The 27,210-nt window shown below is 35.6% G+C and overlaps 1 protein-coding gene across 1 annotated transcript in view; it reads right to left on the reverse strand.

Moving 5' to 3' along the window:
* Positions 1 to 3,809: 3,809 nt before the first annotated feature.
* LOC148955656 (uncharacterized) overlaps positions 3,810 to 27,210 on the reverse strand; it is a 68,920-nt gene continuing 45,519 nt past the window's right edge. The window contains exons 10-12 of the mRNA XM_089108295.1: positions 17,493 to 17,615; positions 13,382 to 13,741; positions 3,810 to 4,085 (exon numbers count right to left, since the gene is read on the reverse strand). Of these exons, the coding sequence (XP_088964421.1) occupies positions 3,921 to 4,085; positions 13,382 to 13,741; positions 17,493 to 17,615 (648 nt within the window). The 3' untranslated portion in view covers positions 3,810 to 3,920. The remainder of the gene's footprint in view (positions 4,086 to 13,381; positions 13,742 to 17,492; positions 17,616 to 27,210) is intronic.

Consider the following 27,210-nt stretch of genomic DNA (forward strand, 5'->3'; position numbering starts at 1 on the left):
AATTTTGGCACCTGCTACTACCGAAAACTGCATATAATGATCTTTTCATTAAAAATTGAATTCCTGATTTTCCTCATATCTTAAGATACATAGGTTTGTATAAGTATCCACTTAAATACTTCAAAATCTGATTTCATTTTCATGATCCTTGTTACATAAGACCCAAAAATTTGGACCAAAAAACAATCCTTTTCTTAATTTATCTGATTAACAGCTTGGTTTAGTTTCCACTTAACCGCTTCAAAACCTGATTTTATTTTCACGATCTCTTTTTGTCCATCCTCCCCTGTAATTAGTGCAAATTCCGACCTTTTGGGGGGCACGTGTCTCTAAACCCAAATCTTGAATACGCCCTTGACTGAGTACCTCTAGCTCGAAGACTAGCAAATTTAATTTTATGCAGCATACTTGCTATATTTTGACTGTATTGCTGTCTGTTTTTTTTTTTTACCTGAAGGGAAATCGCTATAATGTAAGCCACACTAGTTTTTTACTAGCCCAACAGCAGCAAATCAGAACAATACTAAAGATATAGGAAACTTAAATAAAACTCATTTCCATTTGGCCTTATAAGGCTAAACTGGAAAGTAAATCACACGGTGACAGTTTTCTCGCAGTTCTATTGATTCTCTTTCCAGTTTAGATAAAACACCAAACAGAAACGCAGCTCCACATGTGTTTTGGTTGTATCTTGATCTACTTGATTTTTAAATCCAGAAGCAAATTTTTACCTAAAACAGGTATATTGATAGCGGATTGGTATGCTGGATATGGGTATATTGGATAGTGGGCTAGACAGAGCTACTAAACCGAAGAAGATGTAGAGGAAGTATATATAACGTTATATACTTCCTACGAAGTATGAAGCCAAGATTGAGCATCAGTTTTCAGTATTTCTAGGCTGACACTACAAAAAATAATCTTATGTAATTTATTCCTATATTTTGATTTCAGTGCTATCTGCAATGTTTTTTATTTGAATGAAAAATTGAAGATATTCGTAGAGTAGGATTCATTAGTTTTAGGTATATCCATCACTAAGAAAAAATTATGACATTACTTATACTTTTTCTTAAAGAATTTTCGTTTCTATCAGCTGTTTGCAACTAATTTTTCGACATATTTTTCAATATAAACTAAAAAGCAAAGCATTGGCGCCCATAAGCTGAATTTTAGGGGGGGCTTCGCTGGTCTAATCGGCACTTCCAATGCTGTATAATAGAAATCTCAAAACAAAAATATAAAATATAAGGCAGCATCATTCAGCCAGGAGGGGGGGGGGGGGGCTGGAGCCCCATTCTCCCCCCCTATATGGGCGCCCATGATGCAAAGCAAATTTCAAAAATGCAATTCAGTAAACCGAATCTGATCTCAGCTATCAAATGATAGCAAAATCGCTGTCTTATGTTGAAACGTTAAAACCGGTAATTGAAAGTGGTAGTTTGAAAAAAATCTCTGCTGGTGTAGAAGTCCAACCTAAGGATATATCTCAACTCGATAAACTAACAAATCCTACGGCATAAATAATATACCCTTTTTGAAAGTTGCAGCTACGGATTTGTCCCAAAATTGCATGTTTCAGATGTAAACCTTAAGTTCTAACATCTATATCCAGTGACCAGTCAAGTCTACCAACATTGGACCAACAGGCACATTTTAATTTACAGGCGCAGTAAAGCTCAAGCTACAGTCAAACTCATGTAGCATGATATATTTTAGTTAATAATAAATAATTTCTTAGACCACACTGCTTTTTCATTTACGAAAAATAAGCTATAGAAAAATAAGATATAATGAAAAGCTATCTTTTAGTTACATTATTTGAAAAAAACTACGTTTTCTAAAGAGTTAAAGAGGCTGAGTCACAAGTTCGAACCTTAAAACGCACAGGGATTAGGAGGTACAGTTGGGGGGCTCCCGCCCCCCAAATCCCCCGCTTTTGCAGCCTTTAAATAAAAAAATAAGTTTTTTAAAATGAAAGTAAGGAGCGACATTAAAACTTAAAACGAACAGAAATTATTCCGTATATGAAAGGGGCTGTCCCCTCCTCAACGCCTCGCTCTTTACGCTGAAGTTTGACTTTCTCACAAATCTATTTCTGTTAAACAATACAAAACTTTAGCGTAAAGAGCGAGGCGTTGAGGAGGGGACAGCCCCTTTCATATACGGAATAATTTCTGTTCGTTTTAATGTCGCTCCTTACTTTCAGTTTAAAAAGCTGCAAAAGCAGGGGGTTTGGGGGGCGTCAGCCCCCCAACTGTACCTCCTAATCCCTGTACGTTTTAAGGTTCGAACTTGTGACTCAGCCTCTTTAACTCTTTAGAAAACGTAGTTTTTTTCAAATAATTTCTGCACGTTTTTGTACAGTTTATTACTTATTATAGCTTGACTAACTGTTAGCTGATCGTGTCAGGAGTTAAAGTTGGGGGGATGCCGCCCCCCAAACCCCCCGCTTTTTTAGATTCTTGTGTTAAGGCTTTTAAAGATTTTAAGATTTTCGTTTTTCGAAAAAAAAATTCTGGGAAAGAGCTGGAATTTTTGGAAGCTTGCAGTCCGTCTTGTCAGGTTAAGAGGACTATTTTGATCTAATTTAATAATGAAATACTATGCTTTTAGGAATTTCAAAATATAACATGGGCTCTTATAGGAAAACGAGGTTCAGCCCGATCGGACAACGTTAAAGGGGGGCTGTGGTGGGAGGGTCGAAACTTCCGGCCCACTTTCCCCCATGAAGATAAAGTCGGAGGGGGGGGGTGAAATTTTGCATGTTTCTTAGTTTGAGCTTAGGCTACAAAATGCGATCATCGCCGTCTCTCTGCGACCGCTAGGACCGAAAATCACTTAACATTGTGGTGGGTTGCCTCTTTAAAGAGGCACAAGTGTGCCTCCTTGATAGGCTGTGAAGTAATAATTTTTGTTTGTATAAGTTCCAACTTCATTCTTTACTTTCCTAAAAAAAACTGTTTTTTTTTTATTTTCAACAGCCGAGACAGCAGATTTTATTAACTTGTATTATTAAAATCTCTTGACATTCCTCAATGAGTGATGTAGTTCCAAGACGAAGGCCGATACAAGCTTTTGCCGGCATGCCTAAATTAACATGAAAACAAGGTTTATTGTAAATGTAGATTTGGGGGATAATTTTTTCGGTCTGAAAATATCAAAAGGCCCTAATAGGTCGAATTTCGCTTTGAATGAGTCCTCATTCAACCGGATCCGTTGCCAACTGTGGCATGTAGGCGTGGCAGATAAAAAAAAATAATTTGATGAACATTAAGTGGCTATGTTTGGTTTTTGGAAAACAGGGAAGGAGTGATCGGAGTGAGCTGAAATTTTGCGGAAAAGCTCCCAGGCCCTAAGAAACCTTATCCTCTAAATTTCAGCCCGATCGGACAACGTTAAAGGGGGGCTGTGGTGGGAGGGTTGAAACTCCCGGCACACTTTCCTCCATGAAGATAAAGTCGGAGGGGGGGGGGGTGAAATTTTTGTATGTTTATTAGTTTGAGCTTAAGCTATAAAATACGATCACCGCCGTTTCCCTGCAACAGCTAGGATTGGAAGTCACTTAACATTGTGGTGGGTCGCCTCTTTAAAGAGGCACAAGTGTGCCTCCTTGATCTTGATCCCTTTATCCAAATCTCTGCTGGCGTAGGAGTTGAACCCAAGGATATAAGGATAAGGAGAGAAAGAGAGAGGAAAAGAATGAGAGAGAGAAACTTACACACGCTTGACCTTTTCCATATGAATTGTTTTACAGATGGAAAAAGTATCATTTTTTCCTGTATTGGATGATTTTAAGAGGAACACGAATATTTGCAAAGCATTTATTATGAATTTTCTCTAAATTCGAACATAAAAAACATAGCGAATCTGTAATCTTCTTACAATTAAGTCAAAAAAAGAAAAGAAAAAGGAACAATTCACGGATGTAAAAGAGTGTTGGTAATAATTTCGTACATCATCCTTCTCCTAAAGTATGGCATATCCGCTTGAGTGAAGGTTAACTTAGATCGACGCGAGAGGTACTCCGCAAATTTGAGGGCAAACATACCGCAGTCAACAGCATTCATTTGCTGGGGAATGCCCTGAAAAGAAAAATGAACATAAATCAGATATGTGAAGATAAGGAAAAAGTCAAAGAAAAAGGCTGCGGAAAGAGAAAGAGACAGGAAAAGAGAGAGTACGTCTAAGCAGCAGTGATTTAGGTCAATGAAATCCAAAGGAGCAAAATATGCCACCGAAAATCCTCCTGAATAATCATCAAGGCGATCTCGAGGTAAAAAAAGAAAAAAAATGCAAGAAACTAAAAACAATACAAGTATAAGGAAAGACAATAAAAGCAAGAAGACTCGAAAAACTGAAGAAAATTTCAAAATAAAAGAAAACTGAATAAAAAATGACAACCAAATATGCATTTGAGTTACTGCTATAGAGTTCAGAACATAAATCAAACAAGAATTCAGAAAAGAACGAAAAAAAATACTATTGGGAAATAATCGTTGATAATCATCAAAAGCAGCTTTTCGTTTACGTCTGTTTTTTTTTTATCACCTGACAATTCTTTTATAGCCTAAATACTTTTTTAAAATTCTTTTTATAACAATTTTATCAAAATAGCACATTAAACAGCAATAAAACAATATTACAGAAGGACAGTTAACAAACAGATACAAAACTGAAAAACTAAGAATGATTTCAAAATAACAGTAGAATAATAAAAAAAAAAAAATGCAAATAACAACAGATTCCTGTACAATCCATAGATTAAATAAAAAAAAAGAAAAGTTTTTTTTTCAGATGAAAGCAAAGATCAAAATTGAAACTTAAAATGAATAGAAATCATTATATTTAAGAGGGGGACTGCCCCTCTCATCAATTACCCACTCTTTACACGGAAGTTTTACTAGTAGCCTGCTTTACTGAAACCAATTTTGATTGCAAGGAATTTAGTTAGTGGATAATTGCGAGTGTTTTATTTACCGATTGCCTTTCAACACATTTGAACAGAAATTTAATTGTTTAAAGTTAATACGCATCAAAAGCCTCTTCATTCTTGAGCCATTGCGAAAAATACTTTTTATCCTGTTCCATTTATCCCTAATGTTTAAAAGTTTCTTGATGCACTGGCAAAAAAAAAAAAAAAAAAAAGAAAAAAAAGCAGAGGTTAAGGAGGAAGCAGTTTTCCTCATATATAGAATAATACTTCAATATCGTTCTTAACTTTCACTGAATGAAAAAAAAACAAGTTTTTTTTAACTGAAAATAAGGAACAACATCAAAACTTAAAACGAACAGAAACTATTACGTATATGACGTGGACTACTGCTTCTCGACACCTCGTTCTTTACGCTATAGTTTTTTTTTAGTACTTTTAAAAAATCTTCTTATCGTTTTAGTTAAGCGAACATAGTGTTTCAGGAGTCGTTCTTAAAGAATTGGGACATAATTCAAACTTTAGCGTAAAGAGCGAGGTGTTGGAGAGGAGCAACCCTCCTCATATACGTAATAATTTCATTCTTTCTAAGTTTTAATGTTGCTGGTTACTTTCAGTTGAGCAAACTTGTTTTTTTATATTTAATTTCTGATCGTTTTTTTAAATAATCCCAAGAAATCTGACTACACCTACACGGAACAATTCCTCCTCCCCACGGATTTATTCTCTAGAAAATTTACCCCGGACAAATTCACCCCATGGAATCTCCCTCCCCATGAAAAATCACACAATAAGAAAATTCACCCCCCACCCGAAACGTTTATGTATACTTCCCAATAAAAAATTACTATACGTAAACAATGGGCAAATTTTACAACTCAAAGACCTTTCCCCGGGGGGTGTGGGGGGCAATGAAATCTGCAAAGGCATAGTTATTCGCCGCTTCAACTATGCTGAACAAAATGATTATCTAAAAATTTTGATCGAACGATATCTCCAAAGGCATAGTTATTCGGTTTTTCAACTTTGTTGAACAAAATGGCTGTCTCAAAATTTGAATTCGACGATTTTGAGGAAAAAAGGGGCGTGGGAGGAGGCCTAGTTACCCTCCAATCTTTTAATCGCTCAAAAAGGGCACTAGAACTTTTAATTTCCGTTTGAATGAGCCCTCTCCCGATATTCTAGGACCACTGGGTTGATACGATCACATTTGAAAAAAAAAACGTATACGTGATCTTTCTTCTGGCAAAAAATAAAAAAATTCAATATTTTTGCACATAGGAGCTTGAAACCTCTACAGTAAAGTTCTCTGAAATGCTGAATCTGACGGCGTGATTTTCATTAAGATTCTATGACTTTTAGGGGGTGTTTCCCCCTTTTTTGGGAAATGAGGCAGATTTCTAAGAAAGGGAAGTTAGAGGTCAAATCCGTAATCATCAGAATGTTCATTCAGTTCATCAGAAGGACCTCTCATAGAAAATTCAAAGTTTAGCCCTAAAAGGGTTTTTATGAGATCTAGGGTACCCCCCCCCCCCCTCATAAAAGGATCCACTAGCCCTCCATCTCAATAGCTAGTGCTCAACTACGCGATACTCTAAAGTCGTTAATTTTAATGGATAAGCGGACTATGCTAACGGTTCCTTTTTAGGGATACATACAAATTTAAGGACAAATGGTATATCATACGCCAGTACGGCCTCTGAAATTGGGAATCCCATAGAAATACCGGTTAAATAGCCTTTAAAATTTGCTGAAAAAACTTCAGCCTTGTTTCAGGGCAGAATTGCTCTTTTACGAGACAAATTACTAGAAATCAACTCTTTGCAGTGGCGTGTTCGGTTCTTCTTCTTCTAATTCACAGCAGGCGGGCTATTCAGTTGATACTATTTAGCCCTCTTCTTTTTGCTTCACTCTGTGGGCTACAGAGCTACTGTCTTGGCTATCTCTTATTTATTAGATGTTGTCAGACGTCTTTCAGTAGATCTTTTGACTCAAGGAGTTCAAATATAAGATGGTAGATATCGATTTCTGTGCTCAGTGTGCAGGTATAGTTGGCTAGGCTAGGCTCTTGGCTGATAATGAGATTTTCTGGTGTTTGAAGCATTTTAACAGTTTACAAAGCAAGGTATGTTGTGCAGACGTCAGCATATTACATTCAAATAGGCAATGGTCAATTGTTTCATTATTCATATTACAATGCCTGCAAAGAGGGGACAGGGGAATTGAACCACTTGAATTAGAAAACTTATATGTGAATGCAAGGAAATTTAGTCCATTTGTTCCAGAACGAATTCTATGATAAATTTTAGAAAGATACTTATTGGGAAAGGGGAAAGGATAGGATTAATCTTATTAAAATTAATATCTGATAGCCTCCATCGGTAAATATCTCTAATTGGGATTGGTCTCCCACTTGGCTGGTCAATATTTATAGCATTTTTTGCTATTTCATCAACCTGCTGATTACCACTTATGCCAGAGTGGCTAGGAATGTACTGAAAATAAGTTTTTATGCCACTTGAAGCAAGATTATCAATAATACTGAGACAATGATAAGTGTCAATGTCCAACTTATATTGAGTAGCTGAGGCCAGCAACTCAAGGCTTGATAAAGAGTCGGAATATATGATAATATTATTTGAATTTGCAATCAAAGGTTGGTTTTCTTTAAGGTGTTCTAATGCCATGATTATGGCATTTAACTCAGCAGACATTATAGATAAATTATTATATAATCTCTCACCCATTGCAATTTTCAGGTGAGGAAGGAAAACCCCACTGGCAACCTTCTCATTCATTTTTGACCCATCAACAAATATTTGGAAGTGATTTTTATACGTAATTGTATTAAGTTCTGCAAATTTATTCTGGACAAAAGCAATGGGGGTTAAATCTTTATTCCACTTTGAGAACTCATTATTTATTATGAAACATGACCAAGTCCAGGGGGGGGATCAGGGGAAAGTAGGTGCAATAGACTTTGCTGATATGGGGACTTTCTTCTGGATATTGGCATACTCATCTGCAATGCCTCTATACATGGCTGGATTTCTTAACCAATCATGTAGTAAGTGTGAGCTATTTGATTCATTTTTTGAAAGATGTTTTGTCAGGAGAAAGCTACGTCTCTTGCTTATTGTGTCTAATCCACGCTCTATAAGCAGAAACTTGGTGCTTGTGTGTTTTCTAAGACCAAATATGAGACGTATAATATCATTTTTTGTTGTTTCAATTTTTTGCATCTGGGTCTTTACACATGCACCATAGACGATGAGCCCATAGTCAATATGGGGTTTTATATGTGATTTATAAAACTGGAGTGAGGTTTTCTCCTTACAACCCCAGGGTGTGGAAAGAAGTCTTTTTAGTATATTTGCTTTTCTATAGCATTTTTTTTATTGTGTTTGAAATGTGGAGGTGGAAGTTAAGTTTTTGGTCAAGCATGAGACCTAGGTAATTAATATGATTATCTTCTGGAATAGTTTTTTTTATTTAGAGTTAGTTTTGCATTAAAATGGTTTCGCTTCCGGTGAAATTGGATTATTTTTGACTTGGTGGGTGCAATGGGTAAATCTGAATGTTGAGAGAATTTTTCAAACTGGAAAAGTGACTTTTGCAGATTTGACTGTGCTATCTGGAAGGTGTTGCCAGATGACCATAGCACTAGATCATCAGCATATTGTAGATTCATGTGGGGTAGGTTCATATCCCAGAGATATAGGGCAAATAGGAGGCAACTGAGGACTGCTCCCTGAGGTAGGCCGTTGGTTACTGTCTTTTGGGGTGAAGAGGCTGAACCAACACAAACGATGAAACTTCGCACTTCTATGAAAGATTTAATAAAAGATACTTACTTAGGGGGTAGTCCAAGGTTGGCAAGTTTGTTTAAAAGGATTTGGTGGTTCACATTGTCATATGCCCCTTTAAAATATAGGAGAGCTGATACTAGGACATTATTTTTGAGAAAGATTCATTTATTGCATTTGTTAGCAAAATGAAAGCATCTGTTGAGGAGTGGTGTTTCCTGAATCCAGTTTGAGTATGAGGGATCATATTATTTTTTTTCAACAAACCAGAGGAGTCTGTGATAGATCATTTTTACCATTATTTTCCCCATCACAGGAGTAATCATTATGGGCCTATAAGACTCAGGGTTATCTTTTGGTTTATTTTTCTTTAGGATTGGTAGGAGGGACGAACATTTCCATATATTGGGGAACCTAGAAGATGTCCAAACGTGATTATAACAATTTAGCAATTCTTGTTTGTATGAACGTGTGAGATTCTTTATCCATGTAGGGTGTATATTGTCATACCTGCCGCTAGTTTTGGTTCTAATATGATGTATTGCATTATTCAATTCCTGGATTGAAAATGGATTAGCTATGCACTCGGATCCTGGGCGTGGTTGGTAGGAACTTGGGTTCATAGGAATTGTGGACAGTTTGCTTTGGTTATTTGATGTTAGCCTATTAACAAAAAGAGTTGCAAATAGGTTAGCCTTTTCATTATCATTGTCATAATGGGTATTATTATGTATAAGCTTATACAGGAGTGGGCTGGGGGAAGTCTTTTTCCCACAGATGTGGCTTATGACTTTATGTATAATTGGCTCATGCGTTTCTCTGGAGAGATTATTTGTAAAATTATTCCAGTATTTATATTTAGCATCTATTATAGTCCTTTTCAGATTAGATTCTGCTTGTAATTTTTTAAAATATGTAGTAGGTGATGGTTTTTTTTTTATGAATTCTGTCCTAGCTGCCTTTTTTATTCTCCATTTATTTAGGCACTCATTTGTCCACCATGCTTTAGGAATTTGTTCAGGGAATGTTTTCTTAGGTGTTGTCCTGGGGATAGCATGATTAGCTGTATTTATTAGTAAAGATGTCAAGGCTTCAGCATGTGTGTCCACTGTTGTGTTAGAAATGCATGAACTTTGGGTGAAACTTGTAATTTCATCATTTAGCTTATTTTGGAACATAGACCAATTTGCTTTAGTGTTGCTATACTTGGAGGTATGAGATAAAGTTTCAGCAGGTTCATTTAGGGAGCAAACTATAGCAAAGTGGTCAGTACATAGACTATCAATTTTATTTATGTAAATTTTGTTCAAAAAATAATGACATAATTTGTAGGTCAATTGTGGAGAATCTGCCACTTTTGGGGTTGAAATATGTATTCAGGTTTGGAGGGGTAGCAACAGCTAATTCATTTTTATTTGAAGTCATATGCTCAATGAATTTACCAGCTTTATTTGCTGGTTTATTCCCCCACAAAAGGCTGTGGGCATTGAAATCACCACAAATAATGATATTTTTTTACATATTAGAATTATTTATATAATTAAAGAAATCCTTGGCATCTGTAGTTTGGCCATTAGGGTTATAAAAGCTTATTATGTAGGTTTTTAAATTATTCAGCCAAACACTGATACCAATTACATCAAAATCATTTGCAAAATCTGGAAAATTGATGCCACAAAATTTTATATTATTATTAACTAATAAAGCTACCCCACCTCCTTTTCTCTCTGAGGATCTATACTTTCTCAGGATAGTATATCCCAGAGACTTAATTTGTTGATTTTGGGTTAAATGATTTTCCTGGAGGCAAGCAATATTAATGGAATGATTATTCATAAATGATATTAGTTCATTTAGCTTATTTTCTGTGAGTGATCTTACATTCCATTGGAGTATTGATAAATGTTGTGTTGTTGATTTATTCTTCATATGACTGTGTATCAATGTTCATCTTTGTTAAAAGTAAAGCAAGATCTTTTTTTGCTTGAATGAGCATATCATCTGGGATGTAGATTTTTGCCAATTCTGCAATAATTTTTGTTTTCTGTAGTTGATGTATGTTCATGGCCTGAACTGGATTACAGTTTAAAATGAATAAGCATATATTTGGGGATTGCATTTTTGGTTCTGCATCCTGTTTGTTGGTTAAGGGATTGATTCCTGGTAGTGTTTCTGGTTTGTTTCTTCATTGGAGGGGGGGCCAGGCTGACCTCATCTCACCGGACAAGGAGGCTTGTTGGCTTGATGATTCCTTCTGATAGGGATTTGAGCTAGGGGGCTTAGAAGATGGTGTTTTCTCTGGGGTGCTCGCTGCAGTGGGGGCATTAGACGTGGGGGCTTTGGTTGGTTTCATTACCGCCTTTGTTTGGTATCGTTGGGAAGCATTTGCTTCTGTTACTGAAAAGGGGTATGGGATGGCCTATTCTGTTGATATTTGGAGTGTTAGAGCTCTTTTCTTGTATGCAGGGCATAATGATTTATTTTTAGATTCATGTGGACCTTTGCAATTGATGCATGTAGGCTGAGTTTTGCTGCAAGTTGTCAGCTCTTTAGGATGGAAACCTTTACATTTACTACACTCTTGGAGAATTTCATTACATTTGTTTGTTGTGTGTCCCAGTCTGAAACATTTCTGACACTGGATAGGCTTAGGTTTGTATTCCTTGTGTGGTTTGATTTGCCCAAATAGGAATAATTTTTCTGGGATATCAATTTTATCCTTCAGTGTGAATAAGAAGGATCTACTAGTTCTTAGGCCATTAGAGTTAGTTTTTCCAAGTTGGGTAACATCCTCAACTGGGATTGTGTTTCCAGCCCTATCTGAAAGCCCTTCTTTTAACTCCTGAGTAGATATCTCTGGGGGAACATTATAAACTACTATTTTTGTGGGTGATTGTTTTGGGTTCCAATTAGATGCAATAATTGGGGTATTCAGAAGGGATTTTAGGTTAATTATTGTATCTGCTGATTTCTGATCTTCTACAGCTATTAGCAGAGATCCATCACGGTTAATATTAAGAGAGAACATTGATTTTAGCAATTTAAAAATTGCAACTCTTATTGCAGTGATCATTTTTATTTCAAAGGGGGTAGTGGGAGTAATTTTAAGGTAAATTCCTAAGTTTTTGGAGGGAGGATCTTGGGCAGGGAGAGGGGAAATGCTTTTGATTGGGGATATTTTTTTCCTTTTTTTAGAGCTTCTAGAGAGGACCTCTTGAAACCCATTATCATCATTTATGGTTACATTAGCCCCTACACTTATCATTGTCCTATTCTCCGAATTGGAGCTATCATTTGAACTTTGAGATAGTGTGCATTACTAGCCAAAATGGGCATTTTTCAAAATCACACTTTCACTGGAAAGTGATTTGGGATCTGGGGGGACTTTTTTGGAGGACTTCTAAACATTGCTTATTGGACAAAGCTCGAAACAAATAAAAGACAAGACTAAAACAAAAAGGGGAAAATTGAAAGATATCAACACGTTTGCCTTGTAATATGAGAAGAAGAAACACCAAAGTATAGCCTTGAGGATGAGTTGAGCAGGATTGGTTTAGTACAACTGCTGATTAGAAGCGATAATAATTCACAAGAAAATATATTTTAATTTTCTTATAAGATTGCTGCTGAGTTAGCTCAGCAGCTTTTTGTCGGTTTTGTTAGTTAAAAGGACACCCGGCCTTTGAATTTCCGTTCGAACAAATTTTATTTCAATAATATATGACAACCGGTTCGAAGTAACCACCCCTAGGAAAAAGAAATCAAACACTCGTGCGTGACCGTCTTTCTCTGGAAAAATAGGAGACATCATATCTTTTTTTTTTTTAGAAAATGACTTCAGGTCATATTTGTTGGATGTCATGGCATAATATTTATCAAGATCGGGTGCCACCTCATATTTTTTTTTTGGGGGGGAGGGGGGGGGGGTTACCCTTGCTCTAAAATTTTGCAAATTTTTATTTAAGGGATTCCAAAATAATATAAATTTGTAAATTTAAAGTCAGTATAAATAGCCTATTCTGTTGGTGCATATAAATAGTTGATTCGGTCTGTTGCTGTAATCAAATGCATTTATATATATATATATATATATATATATATATATATATATATATATATATATATATATATATATATATATATATATATATATATATATATATACGTAATAATAATAGTTTATTTATTACCCACTATGAACAAAAAGAACTGGAGTACATCAAAAACAAAAAAAAACTAAAAAGCAAACTTGCAGACTTAAAGAATTATTTACCTAAAACGACGTAAATTATGGTGCGCAGTAAGACTTGCAGATTCCGACAGCTTTCCCGCAAGCCCAGACACTTTTTCCCGTAAATCAGGGAGCCCGAATCGCGATATTAGATAACGGTTCCGGAACCACGGAGGGAGGCTCAGAAGGTACCGAGAAAATTTAAAATAATAAGTCCTCAGAGATTTGAGATCTTTATGCTTCAGAATTAAAAAAAAAACAGATAAAAAAGAATAGAATGATCACAAAATGAAGAATATAATTTCCCAAGCGCTTTTCTGTTGTACCCCCCTCTCTTTTCAACAATTTTATACAAAGTGTTGATAATTTACTAGTTATATTAATTTGAAGAGAATTACAAAAATAGAATACCTTGACACTCTCTAGGATCCATTCATCTTCAACTATGACTGACTTCTTCTTTTCCACGGCCTCGGCTTTCAGGTATTTAAGTAAAGTTTTACAGATATCTGGGCGTGGCGTTCCCATGCTATCGTAATAGCGGATACTTTTGTCACTAAAGTCTATAACGGCCATACACCAATGAACAGCTAGATGCACAGGGACGAGAATTATCTCGTTCTGGAATATATCTATCTTTCTCGTCCATCTCTTTAATCCTGTGTGACCACTTTCAAGGAGTTTTGTGAGAAAAAATGTGTTGAAAGTATAACACTTGTGAAAACGCCCTTTGCTTCTTTCAACAATCATGTTTAGATAGAAGTTAATAACCTAAAATGAGAAAAGCAGGTTCACAATAGAAGAAGTTAATAAGAGGTTGTAATTTAGATATAAGTTGATAACCTAGAATGAGAAGAGCAGGGTAAAAATAGAAGAAGTTAATAACAAGTTGTGATTTGCATAAAAGTTGATAACCTAAATGGGAAAAGCAGGCCAAAAATAGAAGAAAAAGTTAATAAGAGGTTGTAATTTAGATATAAGTTGATAACCTAGAATGAGAAGAGCAGGGTAAAAATAGAAGAAGTTAATAACAAGTTGTGATTTACATAAAAGTTGATAACCTAAATGGGAAAAGCAGGCCAAAAATAGAAGAAAAAGTTAATATGAAGTTGTGATTTAGATAATGAGAAAAGCGATAACGATAATGACAAAAGCAAGTTAAAAATGAAGCAACAAGGACAGTGAAAAGAAATCTGATTGTCTGGATTGGTTAAATAGAAATTTCACAACCATCTATGTCTTTGCAATTTTATGGTTTTTGGTAGCAGCGAGTAGAAAATTCAAAAGAAAGAAACGTGCGCGAAAGTCAGAAAAAAAAAACAAACAAACTGAAAATCAATGGCACCACTTGAAGAAGGTTTAGTTGTCTTCGGGAATCGCCATGTTATTAGTTGAGTTTTTACGGACAAAAGGATGTCAAATATAACCAATAAATCTTTCTTATCTATTTTTAAAGTCTAATGTGGCAACAGTGGCAAAAATGTGGTACTGTCTTAAAAACTTCGCAATTTTGAAACAACCGAAGGAATTGTATTAGAAAATTGCGATTTTAAAGCATGAATAGGCCTAATATGGATCTAGGGGGCTCAAATATTTTTATTGTGATGTCTTTGGTACTTTAAGATTTTACTTAAAACTATAAAGAAACACTGTAATATCGAGAAAAAACAGTACCTCGGTGACCATCAAAATGATACCAGCCCCCCACCCCTAATAGCAATAACAACAACAGAAATACTAAGACTAGTGGTTAGAATAGTACGGTAATGGTTTGACACGACAACCCATCTCCTTTAGAATTGGACAAAAGATTTGAGAAATCTTGGACCCAGAATAGTCAGAAAAAAGACTTTAAGCTACTGTAATTGACCCCCCCCCTTTACAAACATAAAATCAAATGAAAAGAAGCTGAATAGGATGGATGAAAAAAAAGAAAAAAAAAGCGATGGTGAAACAGAAGTCATATCATGCTTATTGTCATTTCCATATTAAATCAAATTAGTGTATTCAAGTCAAAGTGTTTTACCAAGTCAGCTACATTTATATGTAGAAAACTCACGTTATGACACACCACTGTCTTGATAGACGTGTTTATTTTATTTATGCATTTACGTTTTATTACGTTTATCACCGTTCCTATATTGAATCGGATTAAAACACAGTTCGAAAAAAAAAACAGGAGATTCAAGGGGGGGGGGGGTAAATGTGAAGAGCGTATCCACGATTTTCGTTCGGAGGAGGTGGGGGGGGGGTACAAAAAACTTAAAAGAAATGCATCAAAATTTCATTTTACGGATTTCGTTACGTTTTTATGAGTCAAAAAACTTTCTGGGGGGGGGGGGGTAAACGCAGCATCCCCCCCCCTGGATACGGCCTTGGTAACTGGGATCAGCTACTCTCTTGCTCCATTGCGGTTTATTCGGTTGAACTCTTTTAAAAACAAAGATAAAAGCCAATTTTTTAAACTTTAATGGTGAAACCAGCCTATATGGATTTCAGCTCTTTGAGTCCTTTATTATTTAGCTGGCGTTTATATGTGTAACGAAATTAATCTCACTTTATTATTTTTATAAAACGGGGGAAAAAATATAAATCCGGAAAATAACAATAACAACACCATCAGCAACTATTAGAATCACACAAATCCAAGAAGAGGGTTCAAACTTTAAAGCAGCAAAAGCAACAGTGAATTTGAATTAAAATCCGTATGTTAATGCAGTTTGTTTTTGTCAATAATCCGATCTAATTTCATGATTGATGGATAAGCAAATATTACCAAAGAGAAAATAAGCTAACAATAAGAAAATAAGCTAAAAACACATGGCACCAAACAACTTAATGAGTGTAGTTGTCTTTGGGAATTAACATGTTGTTAATGTTCAAGGTTACGGACGAAAATGTTGTGTAATTTAACCAATTAGTTTTGCCTATTTATTTTTACAGTCTAATGTGGCAACACTGGCTAAAAATATGATTCTATCCGAAAAACCAAAGCGAAAAAGAGTGATTATTATCCTACCCTTTCATGTTAAAAGAGTACTTTAAAAGAATTGGTCTACTTTTCGACGCATTTTTGCAGGCCAATCTCATTATTTCTTATTTCTGGAGACAAAAATGGCCACACCATCAACTAAGGCTGTGGATTTAACTAATACTGAGTGACAAATCTAGACTGACAAGGAAATGCAATACCTGGAGAGACAAATAACTCCACTCTTTACAAACATTATTGGATAAACCTAAACAAGGTATGAAACAAGGTTCTATCCTTAGCCCAGCTCTTTTCAATAATGCCACTCAAACGGTCACTAAAAATATTCCTCTACATCTGATAAAACCTAACTTTGATGCTGGCCACCAAAGTTGCGCAGACGACATTCTTGAATATTAGACGATCGCTAAGGTCTCCAAAATGCAGTTGATATAGTTTTCTCTAATTTCAATGGAGTCAGCCTCCAAGTCACCTCCTTGAAAACGTGAGTTTCCACGGTTCGTCTCACAACTCTTCAATCACTATCATCCCACATCTTTAAGCGCTTACAAAGTTTTTTCGGTACTTATATGTTATAGCGCCTATGTTAAGTTCTTCAGCCCTTGACGCACTGTAGAACCGATTTCTTCGTTTTTTCCGCTTAGCGTCAGACAAGATACAGACAAGTGACAGAATAGATGGGAACAATATAATTGGGGCTATATATTTGCACATTAGCGGGAGGAAGGTGACAGTAAAGTATTTGGACAGTGTCAAGTTAGAAAACAATTCCTACTTCATAATATGCAGAATAAGTGTACCAAACACATTTTGTAAATAATTTGTAATAAAAACATTTTGCATGCAGACCCGCTATACTTTTTCCCCCCCCCCCCCAATGTGCAATTGTATAGCCGAAAGTTGTTTCTTAAGTATTATATTTTCAACATATTTTGTAATATTTCATTAGGATTAGTCAGAGAAACATGATCTACTTAGAGGAAGAATAACTTAGGCACTATAACATATAAGTACCGTTTTTTCTTTTACTTCACATAATATGTTCTTTCTGGTCCCACGATGGTCTCTTTTCACTACCCGCAGAAGAAGAAATTTCTATCAGTATTCTTCTGCTTTTGGAAACATCTTCTCCAGCAGCCACTTTAGACTTGTAACTAGTACATTTCCAACAGATTCGGAGTTTTTGATAATTTTTCGCAAATGAATAGGCTTGCGGATAGATTCCGTAAGCGTCGCGAAAGTGTCATCGACTTTTCCTTTAACTGTCTAGTCTAAATGTGTCTACGTTTTGACTCGTTATTTTTTGTGAATATTTGGATAGTGCTTTTTTACTTTTTTTTAAATAGTACATTTATGTTTTATACAAAGCGTTGAAATGCATTACTATTGCATAAAACAGCCAAAAGAAAAATCTTCGGAAATTGCTGTTTTCAGCAATAAATAGACCTAAGTTGGGCCCAGGGATTTTTTTTTTAAATGTCCTTCGTCTTTGCAAAAAAAGAAAAAAAAAAAACGATCCTCAATACGCACCTGATCATTGAGCCAGACGCCAGGCCCTAGTGTGCGAATATCCCGTTTTATAATTTTCTGATTAAAGGCTTCAATTAATACATCATCGTCAGATTTCTTCTTGAAGGCCTCCTGTATTATACTCTAAAAAGAAAGAAAATAACCTCTTTTGTTATAAACACAGCTACAAATTATTTATAAAAGAAATTCCAGCATGAGTTACTGCAAAACCTGGCTACAAAAAAGGAAGAAGAAGAAGAAAAAAGATTTAGTATGTAAAAGTGTACATCTGTATATTCATACAGCTGTCGGATGAAAACGTCGAAAACTTTCGGATAAACCACCCAAAGGTTACTACAGCTGTCGACGTTACGTGTAACGTCACAGTAACAGAGATAATAGAATCACTGTGACCCGGTAGTGCCGAATCAATGGTAGCCTCCTACCCCATTGTCACCTTTGCTAAGTTGAAGAACAACATCGATAAACATTTTTCATATTATAAATTAATTTAGTTTTTAGAAATTTCTCGTTTGCTAAATGTGAAAATTTTTATCGGTGCTGTACTTATTCTTAGCAAAGGTGACAATAGGGGTAGGGGGTTGCCATGCACCATTCTGACTGGGTTTAATTAAGCTGACAAATAAAATAGAATTAACATTCAGTCATGATTCATTCCCCGAACGAGTAACACCTTAGGCGCTCCGTGCCTGCGGTAGTTTTGGCTGAAGAGTGAAATAGCTTGTGAGATTAATGTTTTGAATTGATGAAAGAAAATTTTTTGTTGTCTGATTATTGCTTTGAATTGAAGAATTGCATGGAGTAAATGAGGATTGGATTTTAGTCATTATAAACAGAGCCTTTGATTACCGACTTTGGAAAAGGTGTTTGCCGTGCCAAACGGCTAAAAGCACTGCACGCTAGCAACATCGTGGATAAACAAACGTTGCCGGCTGAGGTAAGACTATTTGTCCATTTTTTAATTGCTGCTTATTCATGGGGCGAAATAAAAGAAACCGTAAAGAAGTCTCATTCGATGAGGATCAAAATGATTATTCGTCATCTTCACCTAAGGATGGAGAGACTGTCAATTTCGACGCTGTCTCGGAGCTTTTCTGAAATTCTAACTATAGTGAAAGACAATGGAAAAAAGCTTGACGGTATCACGGACCAGTTCAAATCTCTGGAAACCCGGGTCAAATCAATTGAGGAAGCTCTATCTGGCCAATCGCAGCAATTTTCGACGATCCAGACCCATGTGGCGGCTACTGAGAATGAAATAATAAATGTAAAATCAGAGATTAGTGTTGTTACATCTGAGTCAGTGTTTCTCCGTGAAGAAAATAATCAGTTGAAAAAAGGGTTAATGCATTGCGAGCATAGAATGAATGAGAAAAATATAGTGGTTTGGAATGTACCTTGCGATGATAAAGAGGAAGCTAAAGCGATTTTCAAAACCGTTTGTGAAGAAGGACTAGGTGTAAACGAGACGCAATAATTTGCTGTTACATAAGTGAAAAAAGAGCGTGGATATTTTAGTTACTGTTCGGTCTAAAGAAGAAAAAATAACGATTCTGAAACAGAGTAAGACACTTAAAGGTAAGACTGTTTGCGGTCATAAAGATGTTTATCTTAGTGATGATGCTCCGACGGCAGTGAGAGATATTAGAAAACGGCTGATTGAAAAAAGATCAAAGCTTGCTGATTGTGGTATTCAAGCATGGGTAACAAAATCGGTTCCACCTCTCCTTTGTTTTGATCGGCCAAATGGCCTGCGTGTTTCTTTCTCCATGAACGACGTGATTCCTGAATTGTCAGTGCCGATTAATCCTCGAGGTGTGCCTATGCAATGCTAAGCGGGTTGTCATATTTATATTTATATTAATTACTTTAGTTTAATTTGAGCTTTGAGTTATTATTTTGTTGCGTTTTTTTTCTTTTTTTTTTTGTGGTAGCATATTTGTATGAAGTAATGTTGTCTCGTGTTTTTTTTTCTTCTTTTTTTTAACAAAAATGTTGTGGATGGAATAAAATAAAAAAATAAAATGAGAAAAATGTATTAATGGTGTATAATGTATTGCGCGGTGCGGAGCGTACCGGGTTGTGTTTGGAGTTCTTATGGATTGGTCTTGGCTTTCATTAATACTAGGACTGGGAACAGTAGTGGTGTTTTTTGGATTTTATGAAGATATTTATGTTTCTTTTTTTTGTTTAGGATCGAAGTGTGGAAGCGATGATACCAACTCAACGAATGATGAAAATGATAAGTGTAAGTTAACAGAACCTTTTCCTTCTCATATCCGTCACAAAATGATTTTTGATAATGGGTAATTTAGAGTGGAATAGGTTGAAAGGGCTGAAGAATGATTCACTCAGGATTGAAGATATTGGGGGTGGAGTGCTCCATCGTTAATTTGATAGTGATGGTATTGGTGAGGAATATTTGAAAGCCCGTTATAATTTCCTTCAGGATTTGAATAATGATTATAACCCGAGTGATTTTTCGATTTTTCACTTAAATTGCCAAGGTATTAGTACTGCTTTTCAGTACCTGGAGGAAGTTCTGCAGACTCAAGGTTTACAGGTTTTGGCCCAGACTGGGACATGGTTGAAGTCTCATACGTCATCCCTATTAGATGTTCCTAATTACCAAATGGTTTTAAAAAACAGGGAACTGCACCAACATGGAGGTTTAGCGGCATATATCAAGAGTGATCTTAATGTCTTGCCGATGCCTTCCCTTACTAAACATAAGGAAATGGTGTTTGAGTCGATGGTTGTGAAAATATCTAAGCAAAATTTTAAATGTGTTCTTGGTATTATTTATCGACCTCCGTCTAGCAGCCTCGTTGAATTTCTGAGTCTGTTAGAAGAGCAACTGGACCTGTTGAGTGGAACAAGACAGCCGTGTTTTGTGTGTGGTGACTTCAATATTGATTTAAAAAGTCTACATTCTAGTCAGAGAGTTAAGGAATATCTGGATATGATGCTTAGCTACGGGCTGAAGCCTACTATAAATATCTGTACAAAAATTACTGAGAATTCTGCGTCAATATTGGATAACATATTTGTAAATACTGAATATAAGTGACCTGCTGTTGTGGTTAATAGTGTTTCAGATCATTTTGGAGTAATGATAACAGTACCGCAAGTCCTAAAGTTGAATAAGGGTCATCGTTGTTATGTCATTAGGCCTATTATTGATTCTGAGGTTGTTGCCCGTTTTAAATTAGAAGTTGATAAGACTGAATTCAATTTTTTACAAGAGGAATATGATATCAATCGGAAATTTGAAAAATGGTACGGGACATTAACAGGTTTACTTCAGAAATCTGTTAAACCTAAAATAGTTTACAGATATAAATCAGCAAAGAAACCATGGATTACTAAGAGTCTACTCTTAAGTATGAAAAGGCGAAACCATTTATATAAGGAATTGATCCAAAATAAAGGGACAACTACTAGGGATGATTATAAAGCATATAATAACATGCTAAATTGTCTCCTTCGGAAAGCTAAAACGGATTATTTTGCTTTTAAGTTTAAAGAAGCTGAGGGAAATCCAGGCAAGACTTGGAAACTTGTGAAGTCTGTAACGAACCCTAGTCGGTCTCCCTCGGAGCTTCCGGACAGTGTGAGTTGCAATTCAGTTTGTGAGCATTTCTCTAATGTGGGCCTTAATGTAGGATCCAGTATCCCAGTCCTGGCTTAGGATGGCGATTTTACACAATTCCTGCCTGATAAGAGCGATGTATCTGCTTATTTAAAGCCGGTTAAATTAAGTGACTTGTGTGAAGTGGTTAAAAATATGAAAAACAGTGCAGCAGGATCGGATCTCATGACTGTGAAAGCTTTCCGTGGTATTTATCCTATTGTTTCTAGTCAGTTGGTAATGCTAAAAAATGAGTGTTTTAAGTCAGGTATTTTCCCCGATTGTCTGAAGATTGCGAAAGTGATTTGCTTTTTAAAGGGGGTGATAGTGGGAATTTAGATAATTATAGGCCTATTTCGCTTCTCCCTGTTATTTCTAGAATAATAAAGAGACTAATAAATGTAAGAATGGTTAAATTCCTAGAATCTAGGTCTTTTTTTCGATCTAGTCAGTTTAGATTTAGGAAAGGAATGTCAACTGAGCAAGCAGTGATCTTCTTGACGACTTTTGTTAATGATCATTTAGATCGTGGTCTTAAAGTGGCATCCGTTTTCCTTGACGTAATGAAAGCATTTGATTGTGTGGATTATGAAATTTTAGTAAAGAAGTTAGATAATTGTGGTATCCGTGGAAAATTTTTGGAACTTGTTAGATCATTCCTGAGTGAACCTATGCAGATTGTTCAAATCGAAAGTGAGACCTCTAGCCCGCAGAGAGTCAAGGCTGGCGTTCCTCAAGGGTCAGTTTTGGGACCTCTTTTATTTTTGATTTATATAAATGATATTTACAGGTGCATTGAAGATATAAATATTTCGGATAAAGGGGATCGCGGTAACAGAATTATAATTCCTAGTTTTGCTGACGATACACATTTTACAGTTGCTGCGAGGACAGAAAGAGAACTTCTACTAGTTCTGAAAAAGGGAATGGAACAAATAGAGAAATGGATGAGAGTTAATAAACTTAGATTAAACCATAAGAAAAGTCAATTTGTGATTTACGGGAAAAGTGTAAATTACTATCCCTGGATAGAGAAACTAGAACTTGATGGGAATGCTATAGAACGTGTCAGAGCAGTGAAGTTCCTTGGAATGATAGTTGATGAGTGCTTGAGTTTCAAAGGCCATTTTAATCAAATTGCAGCTAGAGTTGCCCGAAATTTGGGAATTATAAGGAAGCTAAAGCGTACTTTCCCTAGACCGGTTCTGAGAATGCTTTATTTCTCACTTATTTATCTGTGTTTGATTTATTGTATATTGGTTTGGTCTTCAACGTTTGTGGATCATCTATCGCAGATTAGAATATTACAGAATATAGCTGTAAGAGTACTTACTGGAGATGATAAGCATTCCTCAGTTAGACTAAGGTATGCTGAACTACATATTCTTCCACTATTTGGATTGATTGAGTTTTATAATGCTCTTTTTATGTTTAAACATCAGAATAAAATGCTACCAAATTGCTTTCAAGATTTTTTTTCTGCCTGTTTCTAGTTTTCATTCTTATAATTTAAGACGTTCGAATGAATTCAGACTACCTAAGCCTGTGACAACTAGGTCAATGTTTTGTATCCGCCATGTTAGCCCTCGTGCTTGGAATAATCTGCCAGAAGGGATAAAGAAGGTGACGGATCTTTCTGAATTTAGAAATCTGTTAAAAGAACATTGTTATAGGGTATATGGGAGTGAGTGAGTCAGTTCTCTGGTCTCTTTTGCCTTTAGTTTGCTAATGTTTTTGTTTTTTTGATTTTTGTGTTTGGCTGATGGATTGAGAAGGACAAGAATAAATATGTTGAATATTGAGAATTGATGAGGAAATAAAGAGTAGGGGTGGTAAAGTCGCTTATTAGTTAGTTTTATGTTATAGGTTTTTTTTTTCATTATTATTTTTTTGTTATTTTTTTTTAGGCCTAGTTGGGGTAATGATCTCCTTTACAAGCTTAGCTTATGGATTTTGTTATTTTTGGTTGTTAAATAAACCCTTATTTGTTAAAAAAAAAACACAAAAAAAAACAACAAAAAACAAAGCATAAAATATAATGATTAAATATGAGCTTTTCGGGCAACTGTCAGAGTCGTTTCTTTTTCTTTTGTTTCAAGTTTCAATCAGTCCCCCCCGAAAATATGTAAATTCGATTGTATTACTAATGAGTATTACTAACTCAAACCATTTCAGAGTATATTAAATGTGCACTAGCCATACAGTCTAAATATATAAAGTACACATAAAATATATATATATATATATATATATATATATATATATATATATATATATATATATATATATATATATATATATATATATATATATATATATATATATATATATATATATATCTGTTCGGAAAAAATATTAGAATAGGATCAGAACTATTCGTCCAGTTTTTTCGCTCCCATAGAAAAGGAAATCCTTGTTGTTCTGCGTCAATTTTTATCAAAATTAGTTAAAAAAGAAGCAACTACCAAAATACACTCATGCTGGCTAAGCTTTATTACCCAATCGTTTTTCAATAGTCAGTGACCTAACAACATATTTACCTACTGGATATTTTCAATCGGATTTATCGGACACGCCCACATCTTTCTCCTTCTTCTTAAGGTATGAGGTCAATGAACACCAAGTTCAGAATCTTTCACTTCTTCATTGAACTGGCTACAGCACAGGGACATCATTAGATACATCATAATTCTATGACATAGCATGATTATAATACAATTTAGGTGCCACTCAATTCAAAAAGCAGAAGGAAACCTAGTAGATTAGTTGGTTTTTTAGCATGACAACGGACGCTTTCAAAATCTTTTTGTTCGTGATGGGGAGGGATGCATGAATTCAGAATTGCATTGAGAGAGTCAGCAATTTTAGACTTGGAGCAAAGGTACTTGAGGGCAATGGTCTCCTCGCGGTGGAGCTGGCATTCAAACAGGACATTCTCAATAGTTTCAGCAGCGGCGAGTAAGTACGGCACAGTGAAGATAGACGTAATCCCCATTAAATAGGACACTACTCAGAACAAGAACACCGGACCTCGACCAGAAATATAAAGCCTTATGGTCTCTTAAGCAGAAAGGGAATGGTACATGTTTACGTATCGTGTCTTTTTGAATTCTCTGCCTGATTATATTCCTTGTATTTTGGTTGACTGAAGAGCTTGTGACCAAGGAGGTGACCTTGGCAGCAAGCAGATCTGCTGTTTCGTTATGTTTTACACTTTTATGACTTGGGATGTTTAAGAAATACACGATTGCCTTTTGCCCAGAGATGCAGCAGTTCCCTTCTTACAATTTAAGGGGGGAGGAGGAACACGTCAATTATATGACAAATACAGGAGCGACTCTCCAGCATTTTATTGGGGGGATGCAAGAAGGGTCCATCTCTGGATAGTGAAAGGGCATGGGATGTATAATATTTTTTCTCCACATTATTGGGATCTCCTTGCCACCCCCAAACGACGCCCCTGGACAAATACATGAGTTGCAGGAAAACTCTGTCTTCCTCTCATGACTTGTGTCTTTATTTTTAGTTTTTAAAACGTAATTTTAACTTGAGGCTCCAAATAGGGAGTCTTGTTACATTGGAAATAATATGAATTATCTCCAGGCAGGTGTGCGATAAACTCCTTTGGGAGACCCACATTTTTGAAGGAGAGGGGAGGACAGGTGAAATATAAAAATACACAAGTTACGCGGAAACAACAAGATCTCTGAGACTATGAGACTAGTCCTTCAATGGGAATGATCAGACAACACTATTTGAAATTGTAACAGCTTTAATTAGTTTCCTTCCTCTTTTCTCTCTCTGTCTCTCAGCTAGATAGTTTTAATTATACTTAGTTAGTTTCAATTGAATTTATTGTACTATTAAATATACTATTAAAGCATAAAAATTGTTAAATTATACTATTAATACAAATATAACTTACAGCTTAAAGTCACAGAATGAAACAAATGAGCTTTGCGACAGCTTAAACTGGCAATAGAGAGAGAAAAAAAAAAAAAATTAAAACTTAAATCTAAAAGTGTATTTTTTTCGTTTTTAGTAACGCCGTCTATCTTGATGACATTGAGCGTTGTTCATAACTGATATGTTTATAAATTTTCCCTCCGATCATCTGCAATTCTATTGACCTTCAGGAGAAACAACATTGCAAATTGCAACACAGTTAAAGAGAGAATATTTTCAGTCTCCATGCAATGTTTTACAAGCACATTCGAGACAAGGCAGATGCCACACAATTAAGCAGATAGAATTGAGGATCCAAATAGGGGGGGGGGAGAATGAAAGGTTCAGAGAGGTTACATACAGCTACACCTGCTTTTTCACCTTAAACAGGTACATCTCGTTCATGAAATCTCAGTTGATGAGTGAACCTGGTCACGTAAGTGAGTCAATAGTGTACCTACACATTAATTTCAACATATAGCCCAGAGAGCACTTGCCCGGGACATTCACCTGATTATTTAGATATCCTCGCTTTGAAGTGGCAAGCGACAAATTAGTACTGAATCCTGTGTTGAATTTTTATCTCACGTGCAAGTAAAGTTGGAGGAACTACAGATTTGATTATGGGAATTGCGCGTGATTTCTTCAAGATTAAGGAAATTATCAAGGTTAAGAAAATGCTATGATCTAAACCTGTGTTCACTTGGTTTACTGAATAGCTAAAGCCTGGAGATAATATTGCTGACATGGTTCCGATATTCAATATATGTGATGAGAAAAGAGTGTCATTGCCTCTTTAGGTTATTTTCTTAGCTTAATTAGGCAAAAATTTTCCCTGGGGAAGTTACCGCGGTAAATGAATTTTACATGGAATTTAAGACCTTTGCTGAACACAGCAGTACTAAGAATGTTATCCTGCTCCACTCCCCTGAGACTGTATCTACTGCAACACAAAAGAAACCTAAGATTTTGGACAATCTAAACTCCCGTAAAGAGAGAAAAAAACTTTAAAAAAGCAAAAAAATGTGTTAACATGCATTTTTGATACTTTTGTACGATTCGCATAAAAATTTCGGGGAGTCTTCAGACCGGATACCCCATCCCTGGTGGTGAATTATTACGTCTGACAAAGATGCCGCCAATGCTTCCCAATGCTGTTACGAAGACACGTTGTGTCGCTGACACAAAAGTGAAAACTCACTCACAAAAGTGAAAAGGCCTCACTGACAGCTACATCGAAGGTGTTCAAATTTGTACGACCAAATCTTTTCATCTGAAATTTAAAACTGAAGAACATCTCCAAAGGACAAATGATGATCCCTCTGCTATTGGCTAGAGTGTTTACCCGTTTCCGAACACAGGTCCTACACAAATAAGGATCCTTATATCTTCGAAGATGTATTGTAATTGTTACATTTAGGCAAAGTTGTATTCTTCCCTTTTAGTACCTCGACTTTGTCCTTTTTCCTCTCTCCTTTTTGCTTCTATTATCGGATAAAAATCCAAAGTTTTTGTTATCTTCGCCCCACTGGAGAAGAAATTCTTTAATAAGTGAAGAGTATGGTATTCCAGGTTCATATCCGGCTATGCAAAAAAGGATTCAGATCTTTTGGCTTAACCTGATTAAGAAAAAACCTTCAGATATCTTTCGTTATTAATGTTTTGTTTTAGGATTTGTCTTTTTTTTTTATTCTTTTTACCCTTTGTATAACTCCGCTTGTGATTCCTTAAAGTGGGCAAAAAAACATTCATTCATTTATACATAATTTTCCAAAAGTATTGAAAAAAAAACAATAATAAACAACTGCTATATACAAAATTTGGTGTCAAATTCTGCATTCAGCATCGATATTTACTTTCTCTATTTTTTCGTCGTCCTTAGCCAATTTTTGCCTAGGATTATTTAAACAATAAAAATATTTGCTACATACAATATATGGTGTTAAATTGCTACATGGTGTTATGCTGAAGAGAAAATTCTTCACCAGAGCAAAGAAAAAGCGACAGAATCGAATTTCAAGCAGCAATGGATAGCCTTGGGAGCAGTTCGTCTTTTATTAAATTCTCCTCATAAGTTGAATTAAAAAGCTAACTGCATTGTACTGACTATCGGCGAAAGTAGCAATTTCAACCTCAGTAAAG

Source organism: Artemia sp. Qi Xiang Cuo, chromosome 2 (genome assembly GCF_049724085.1).
Source record: "Artemia sp. Qi Xiang Cuo chromosome 2, ASM4972408v1, whole genome shotgun sequence".
In the NCBI taxonomy this organism is placed as follows: domain Eukaryota; kingdom Metazoa; phylum Arthropoda; class Branchiopoda; order Anostraca; family Artemiidae; genus Artemia; species Artemia sp. Qi Xiang Cuo.